The following is a 9379-nucleotide window of genomic DNA, read 5'->3' on the forward strand; positions in this document are numbered from 1 at the left end:
GTTCAATTTCATGCCACTGGTGTTTGCCCAAATGCTCCAAGCTACCCAGATCCCTCTGCAAGCCATCTTGTCCCTCAGGAGAGTCAGCAGCACCTCCCAGTTTGGAATCATCAGCGAACTTGCTCATGGTGCATTCAAGCCTGCATCCAGGTCATTGATAAATACATTGAACAGAACTGGCCCTAGGACTGATCCCTGAGGAACACCACTGGTGACCAGTCACCAGCCAGATGTGGCCCTGTTCACCACAACCCTTGAGCTCTGCCCTTCAGCCAGTTCTTCACCCAGCACACCATGAACCCACTCATCCCACAGTCAGAAAATGTGCCCCAAAGGATGCTGTGATGGACAGCAAACAAAACCTTACAAAACCCGAGAAAAACTACATCCACCGCATTCCCTTCATCTGCTGGGCAGGTGACTTTATTATAGGATACTGAATTATTTAAACTGGACCTTTTTTTTTATGAATCTGCATTGACTATGACTGATGATTGCAGTGTTCTTGAAGTGTAGTGATTAAGACAAGTCCTAAGTTTTAAATGAAAAGAGAGTAGATTTAGATGAGATATGAGGAAGAAATTGTTCCATTAGGGTGGTGAGGCACTGGCACAGGTAGTCAAGAGAAGCTTGTCCATGATGCCCCATCCCTGGAAGTGTTCAAGGTCAGGTTGGATGGGGCTCTGAGCAACCTGGTCCAGGTAAAGGTGTCTCTACCCATGGCAGGGAGCTTGGGTCTAGACGATCTTTAAGATCTCTTCCACCCATTCTGTGATTCTGCTATATTGTAGGGCAACCTCCCCTGTGTTCACCTCCCCATTAACTACTGGAATTAAATTTTCTGCATTTCTGGTAGAATTCCCTTTTACTACCTTGTTCATTATAATTTCTTTGAAGCTTGAAGCCTTCTGCCTTTATACACTCATGCTATTATTTTTTATGTGCCTTGAGTCAGAAAGCTTTATTCTCACTTTTTATATGATTCCCTATTAATTTTCAAATCTCAGTTTCTAGGACATTCTTCCCTGCTGCTCTTTCTCTGCTTTTCAAGTTGTTAATACATTTTTTTAAGTCACAGTCAATGCTTTGGCTGATTTTACCCAATGGATAAGCAGTTCTCCATTTTTTTCTGATTGCAGTTCCCCTTGCACAACTATCAAATTATTTTCTTTCAGGGTTGCAATTTTATTGGCCACAATTTCAGTAAGTTTCATCTTCTTGTGGAAAGTGTTCCTCCATTAGACTGGTCCTCTAGAGAAGACCCTGTCCTGGTCTTTGTTTGAGGAAGCTGAACACCACTGTCATTATTTTGCTTCCCTCTTCCTTCCTGATATCAGAATGACACCATCACTTTGTGATAATTTTTATACAGGTCGCTAAAAAAAAATTATCAAAATAATTAAAAGAAATATTGCAATGTAGCAACCATAATTTTATTGGAAATAGTCAACACAACTGCAAGAAGTTTTAACTCAGGGCTGCAATAGGTATATTTTGTCATTACAAAACTGCTCTCCAGTTGGAAGTCCCTCAACTGCAGCAACTTGAAAGCTGCTTAACAGAATATCACTAATGGCAGCTTTTCTTACATACTTTGTACTAGCAAACCTCCTCACATGTGGCAAATCTATTAGTTTGAATGAGGAAGTGGTAAACATGTTGTATAAAATGAATCTTTCAGTAGCTATGGCAGTCTTTTTTTTTTGTTATTGGCAGCCTCCATTTTGAAGGGAGTGGCTTTTTCACTTCATTTCAGTTTACCAGTAGACTGACTTAAAGTTTTGTCATCATCCACCTCCAACTCATCCACCTCTTCCTGTAATTCATCCTGCAGCTCATAGTCCGAGGCTGATTCAATGTTAGCATCCCAGTAATCAGCTTCGTATCTGTCCAGTAAGTGTTTCTGTGGCATAACGTCGTCATTGTCAGGAGGATTCCTTGTTTTTCTCTTTTTCATTTTCTTTTGAATCTTAGAAAGCTGCTGCTCCTGCTTCTCTGTCCAGGCAATGCTTTCCATATGTCCTGACGCTTTCATTTTTTTATAGTCCATAATCTGTTTATTCAGCAGTTCATGATCAATACCAAAGAGATTAGGCCTCATGGGTGAATCTGAAGATTGAGTTGTTGAAGGGAAGAGTTTACTGTGGAAAAGAAAACAAGTATTGGTTTGGGTTTCCTCCCTGCATATATTTTGAGGAATAATGCTATTTTTGACAACTTGAGTAACACAGAAATAAACTGGACTTTTCAGTTTGACTTTATTAACACCCTGTGTTCCCTGCATTACAAAGGAAGAGATAGCACCATATGATGTGTCCAAGGACAGTCTGTGTCAACAGATTTAATGGGAGAAGGCCAATAAAGCAACAACGTGCCAGATGAAACTGCTTGTCTCTGGGAAAAATGTGCACAGGTGAGCACTGGACCTGGGAGCCCCAAGGAACTCAAGACTTCTCCCAGCTCTTCCAAGAAGTGAGAAGCAGCAGCCTGTGCCCAAAACACATCAGAGTGATGTGACACTTTATGCTGGACTTGACTATTTCCCCAAGATACAGTGGAAGATGTTAGGTGCCCTTTGGGGAATCTGTTACAGCAATGACTTCCCACAGGAAGCTATTTCTGATTCACACCTGATGAACCATCCTGTGAGATGCCGAGGCACAGAAAGCATTTCTACCAACAGACTGCAGCACACAAGTGCAAAGGCTGTTGGCTTTGAGAGCATCCAGAACCACCATTCCAACAGGTTGTTCAGCCCTCTCTCTCAGCAGCCAAAAATCTCTCACAGAAGAATGCTAAATTAACTTAAGGGGATCTATCAGTAAACTGGCAATCCATGTATAACAAACCAAGCTTGTATCAGAAAGAGGTGGACAAGTAGAGCAGTACTGGTAAATGTGGTTTTCATCCTCATGAGATAATTACCAGAAAGAAACAAATATTACTGCTGCAGAGCATTTTTAAAATTTTGATTATCATAAACACATCAAGTCTTGAAATCTTAGAAATTCTACACACATTTCCCTCATAAAAATTAAGATATTAATACCGTAACAAGTATAGGGTCTGTGAGTAACAATGTACACATCTAATTAAAATATACTTTCTCTTATGTCAAATAATACCAAATTTAATTGGCCAACAGAGATGAAAATGGACACTTGTACAATTCTGAATCAAAAAGACCCACCTTGAATCATTTTGAGATGTTTCTTCTTCTTCTGGAGGTCCAAAATCAGCAATTGCCAGTAAGTCCTCGACCTGTAAACACATGAAGGCATATTACGGATCCTGTTTAAATCTACTTTGTTCACAAACAGACAAGTATCTAACAGCAAATATGTTCTTTTCTATGTTTGGAATATTTAGCAAAACCACTTCAAAACAGCTTTTCCCTTCATTTACATGGAACTGCTTACACTTCTTGCCTGGGATGTTTGTGTCAAACAGTGATTTAATAGACCCAGAGATTCCTACGAAGTTTTTTGCCTTACGTGCATTATGAACCCTTGGCTAGGGATTGTCTGACATATATCATTTTTGGTTTATTCGTTCTTACCTCATTCTTGCAAATCCTTTTTCATAACATCCTTACACTGAGATTTTTTTCACCTCTTCTCCCTTTCTGCAAGTTTGCATTTCTCTTATATGTAAGTATGGAATTCCAAAATCCCTTTTAACATGGCATCTAACCAGTAAATGCTACAAATCTATTACATGCAGTGCTCACAGACTATACATAATTGTGAAAATCTTCTCTCATTTGAAATTTTATTTCAGCTTTTCTTTAATTCCTTTCTAGTTCATTGTATTATTCCAATTAATCAGATTTTTTATCCAAGTGTTTAATTGGATGTTTTTTCCCTTACTTACAATACTTAAAAACCAAGTTCAGCATGTTATTTGAATCTGTGATTGACATAAATCTGATGAACTATGAAGCAGGAGAAAATAATCCATCTATGTGCTTCCCAGTGTCATTCCCTGACAGAAGTGATATAAAGAGGGTTTTTACTTGTCTTCTGTGAAACTCAGAATTTTTCTGACCACAGAAAGCTCAGGCAGTTCATTGCATTTCTAGAGAATCTGAAATTCTTTTTATTCCTTCCAGGTCTGCTCATGCACACTGCAGGAACCCATAAGTCTCTAACAGTAATTGGCTGTAACAGTAACACTATTATAAATAATAAGGCACTTCAGGGCACAGAAACATGAACATGTTCTTTTCAACTTCTGTTCACATCAACAGCTTGAGGAGACATTTCTCATTAAATTCTACTCATTGGTGTCATCTTTCTCTTATGGAAATCTCAGTGTTTTAGAGATCTTGCTTCACAGTCCCAATGACAGCAAATTCCTAGGAAACATCATTATTCTAGTAATATGTTGACTAGTTAAAACTATCAACACCTTGACAGGAAACATGAAATAGTAAAGACAATTTTAAAAATGAAGGAAAAAAAATGTAGTATGAATAAGCCTACATCCCCTATGCAAAGATTTGCACTTCCCTAGAGACATTTTAACAATTCACAGATGGAAAGGGTTACAGGGAAAAAAATAAAAATACAAACATCACTAGTTATTCAATTGCATCTTAAAAAGACATAACATTTAAAATGTGGAAAAGAGCTCCTCCAACCTCATTTCTATAATCATATACACTAGGCAACCACATATTAATCCTTAAAATAGTAAGTCAATTTTTTCAAAATTCTTCATTGGCCTAATGATACAGCCAACAATTCTTCTACATATTATAAATGCATCAATCTTACTCAAGATTGATGGTTAAAATGCTTTGCAACTATAGAGAAAGACTAATTTTTGATGTAAATTGGTAGAGCAACTACATGATCAGCTCTCTCCTAAGTCACTATATTTGTACATTGAGTCAAAGATTAGAATTACCTCTTTTACAGCTGCAGCTTCTTTGTCTTTTATAAATACTACTGGGGGTATGTTTCCTACAATCTGCTGACTCTTCAGAAGATACCTGGCAAAAATACAGCATTCACCGGCATGAGTATCAGTATAGCATCTCCAGGACGAGTAAAAGGTGTTAAATTAAATCCAGCAGTCCTGTACATTTAAAGATATGGTGTGCAAAACTTTGAGTCTGACGGGAAGCTATTCAGGTTAGTGCTAAGCAATACACCACTGCAGAAAACCAACTTCGAATGCACAGCATACAAAAACTACAGGCTGCAGGTCCAGCTGAGTATTGATGATTTTAGGTTTGTATCTATATGCATAGGCTGGCACAGGTCATTCCCCACTTCATTTGGTATCCTTATCCCCACTGTAGGGATAAGAGCAGTGGGGGATAGAGCCCTCAGAGCAGGGCAGGACAACTTATTCTACATGCTAGCTCCAGGAAGGACTGACAGGGCTCCCCTTGTCTTCTTCTCAGCCAGAAACCTTCCTTCTTAAAGAGTGGAAGCTGTGGAGTAGAAGAGAGCATTATGTTGGAGCAGAAATTACACAGCTTAGGGAAATGGGGAAAGGAAATGGCTTTGCAAGTATGCTTCTACACCACCTTCCACATGGGTGAAGTCCTGAACTTCCAACAGACTGGCTGGATAGCAGAGGGAAAGCCAAGGAAAGGGGGGAAGAGACAAAAATCTCAATGATATCCTGAAAACTCACTGGACTCTGTGTTGGAAAAATGGGCAAAAGCATCACAATACATGGTAGCATTCTAAATTTTGTGGGGTTTTCTAGTACCAGTATTGTGAAGAATTTCTGTAATAACAGTCATCCCTTCCGGAGGCCCAAATCATCCCTAGCAATCAGAATTGCCCAGTGAATCTGCAAGGAGATCCTTGTAGTTGCAACTCCTTTGTGCAGCATCCCGTTCTGGGGTACGGTCCCACACAGCCTGTCCAGCCACCACCATGAGGACAGGGGAGTGAAACCTCATCCACACTCCTCTTGCTTTCTGCTCAGCCCACTCCAGCCCTGGGAAAGCACAGAAGCCAAATAAGCCAGCTGTGCTCCAGAAAAAGATCACACAGCTGGTCTGACACAGCCGCCCTTCCGTGTGAAGCTCATCACAGGAGATGCTCTACTCCAAGTATGTAAAAACCTAAAGCATCCCAGTAGGTCAAATCTAGATTGTCGGACATACTTAAGAAGTGGTACTTAAGAAATGGCTCTGGATTCAGGAAGTGGCCTGTCTATCCCACAGCAGTACCGTATACGTGGAGCGCTCTTTCGCAGCACATTTTCAACATAACTTTCCTCCTCCGTAGTGGAAACAGGGTTCCAGTACACACGGCATGCTGAAAAATTGGATGACAGGGACACCTATAAAAAAGGCAAATCCGTCTTTAAAATGATATATATACACACACTCTTCATCACTTCATATACAATGAAGTCTCTGATGGATTGCAGAAAGCTTACTAGAAAATTTCTTTTGATAACAGAAGAAATTATATCAGACCAGAATCAGTTCATGAGTAAATCAGGACTGACCTATGCCCAGCCATGTCCCAGTGCAACACAGACACTGTGCAGCTGTAAGATCTGTATTGTATTGGGAAGATGGCTGTTCCTTTCCCTCTCTCATGTTGTAAGTTGTTTAATTTACAGCAATGCCTCCTGAAAGCGCTGTGTCTTGCCCACACCAGCCAGCGATTTTACATGCAGACATGTGATCTGAGACAAGCAATCCTCAAAGCTCTAGACAGACAGAAATACTCTGTGAAGGATATTGCACATACAGAGCCAAAACTTATCCTGCCCATGTAATTTTGAACACTTGTCTGACAACAGAATGAACTCAGCTGGCAAAATCACCTATTTCAGTCATGAATGACAAACCTTTTGTCATAGATGCAGCTACAACGTACATTTTTTTTTACCATGCTTCTAAATATCAAAAGCTGAGTCCACCAAGCTTTTAAGCCAAATACTGCTATAATTTAATCTTTACAGAACAGCAAATGTAGAAGATAAAAACTACAGACAACAAACAAGAATGTGGAGACTGACTTACTTCCTGTATCAGAGCTCTTACATCCCTTTCAAATCCACAAATTATGACACTAGCTACAATTACATACAAATGTCAATTCTTTCTCAGATCTTGCTTGACAATGACATTTTCTTAGACTTGCCCTTTTTTTTTAACTAATCTCATGCATCACTTAGTTCTTCTGCCTGTAATGTTGCTGGTGAGTGGCACAAGGAGCTGACAACTCTCACACAGCTGCAAGAAAAGACTCTTGGAAAGATATACTTATGTTGGTAATACCAAGCTCCTCCTTCTGAAAGGGCAAGACAAAGAGCTTATGTCTGAGTAACAGAAAAAAAAAAGTCATACCAGGAGAGTCACCATTTAATTGGCCCAAGTTGCATTTGCATTAGAGTGGCAAAGGTCTCCTAAGCCAGGTACTACAGTGGCAAAGCTCTCCGAGTGTGTACTCCAGAGCCTGATCTTGCTGCACTCTGCTACATCAAAAGCAATGCCGTAAAACTCCTCTTGCACTCATCACGACACCCAGGGGAGCTCCTTTGGCACATCCTTGCCAACTGCACAATGTAATCAGAGTGGCCCAGCACAAGCTGTAGCTTTGGCACTCGCCTTGCAGATTTCCAGCTTGAGATCATAAAATTCTTGACTGACTTCACAGGTAGTTGCCATCTCTAACACAGCTTTATGAATAAGACCATTCAAGACTCTGCAGCGCATGTTATCTTCTTTCCTCGTTTCTGTCAGGTCATTTTTCATTAAAAAGTCCAACTTTGTTGGCTTATACAACTTTAAAAAGAAACAAACAACACGTTAAACAGTAGTTACACACTTGTATTAGGCAACTATATACAGATTCATGCACTTTACTAAGTATGCTCTTATTTCATTCCTGCAGCTGTGATGGCTTTATATAGGTCCTATGTATCAAGTGTTTCAATAAAGAATACTTCTGTTCACAAAATCATTGACATTCATGTACTACAGTCAAAGTTTCTGAAGTTCCTTTTGTATTTTGTAGCAAGTTATGAAGCTCCATAGATGTTTTCTCAAATACAGCACGTATTGACTGAAAAGCTTTGCTTGTTTGAAAAAACAAACATTTAAAAAATTTTTCATTAAACTAAGCTCATAGAAGTTTTAATCTGGATCAGTAGTCAGGAGTGTGCAAGAGAGTGTTGATGCTGGCAAAGATGAAAGATCAGTATAGACAAGGAAACAGCCATGGGGAGCCAAATGGCAATCCTGTCACAGTCAAACTGGAGCCCTACTGTTCGTTCACAAAATCCTCCTATTTCTCCATCAGAAAATGCTTGGAAGTTAGAATCAATGGCAGAAACACAAGTCTGTTCCTCCTGGCACAAATAAGCACATCGCCTTAAGAGCTTGCACTTACCGTTTGCGGTCCCAGAGTAGGGCTGTCATACCAGAACTTCTTTCTTTTGGGAAAAGGAAAGGAAATCAGCCTTATCTTTCAGCAGCTCAGAGAAACAAGGATTCCCTGTGCAATTTATATTCCACCTGCCTGAAAGCACACAACACCCAGGTTTTCACGCAAGTAGCTCTCCCCACAGCAGAGGTGTGGAAAACAATACTTCCCATCCACAGTTGAAGCTTCACAGACAGCAAGGGGGTGGAAAAGAACAACTCTGAGGTTTCTTTAGATTCATAGAAATATTAAGGTAGGAAAATATGGCCAAGATCATCAAGTCCTACTATTAACCCAGCACTGCCAAGTCCAGCACTAAACCATGTCTCTAAGCACCACTTCTACACATTTTCTGAACACTTCCAGGGACAATGACTACACCACTTTTCTGGGGATCCTGTTCCATTGCTTGACCATTCTTCCCTTTCAGTGAAGAAATTTCTCCCAATATCCAATCTAAATCTTCCTTAGTGCACCTTGAGGCCATTTCCTCTTGTCCTGCCACCTTGTTACCTGGGAGAAGAGACCGACCCCCACCTGGCTACAACTTCCTTTCAGGCTGTTGTAGAGAGTGGTAAGGTCCCCGCGAGCCTCCTTTTCTTCAGACTAAACATCCCCAGCTCGCTCAGCTGCTCCTCATCGGACTTGTGCTCCAGACCCTTCACCTGGACACGCTCCAGCACCTCAATGTTTTTACTGTACTGAGGAAGCCCAGAATTTAACACAGCACTCGAGGCGCGGCCTCACCAGTGCGGAGCACGGAGGGACAATCACTGCCCTGGTCCTGCAGGACATACTATTGCTGATACAGGCCAGGGCCATTGGCCTTCTTGGCCACCTGGGCACACGTTCAGCCGCTGCCGACCAGCTGAGATGGGCGGCTCGGGGTCGCTGTCTCTCTCTCCTCCGCGCTACCGGGGCCGCGGAAGCGCCCGAGCCCCACAGCCCCCCTTACCCCAGGGCCCCCAACC

At 41.0% G+C, this 9379-nt stretch overlaps 1 protein-coding gene across 1 annotated transcript; it reads right to left on the reverse strand.

Moving 5' to 3' along the window:
* Window positions 1–1409: 1409 nt before the first annotated feature.
* Window positions 1410–9352, reverse strand: RBFA (ribosome binding factor A (putative)). The gene is made up of 6 exons (XM_017738640.1): window positions 8376–9352; window positions 7592–7768; window positions 6197–6309; window positions 4912–4996; window positions 3191–3261; window positions 1410–2141 (listed from the first exon to the last, which is right to left on the reverse strand). The coding sequence occupies exons 2-6, from the start codon at window positions 7736–7738 to the stop codon at window positions 1748–1750; spliced, it is 810 nt and encodes a 269-aa protein (XP_017594129.1). The 5' UTR covers window positions 7739–7768; window positions 8376–9352; the 3' UTR covers window positions 1410–1747.
* Between the last annotated feature and the right edge of the window lie 27 nt (window positions 9353–9379).

The sequence above is a fragment of the Corvus brachyrhynchos genome, unplaced genomic scaffold (assembly GCF_000691975.1).
Source record: "Corvus brachyrhynchos isolate BGI_N302 unplaced genomic scaffold, ASM69197v1 scaffold146, whole genome shotgun sequence".
Classification (NCBI taxonomy): domain Eukaryota; kingdom Metazoa; phylum Chordata; class Aves; order Passeriformes; family Corvidae; genus Corvus; species Corvus brachyrhynchos.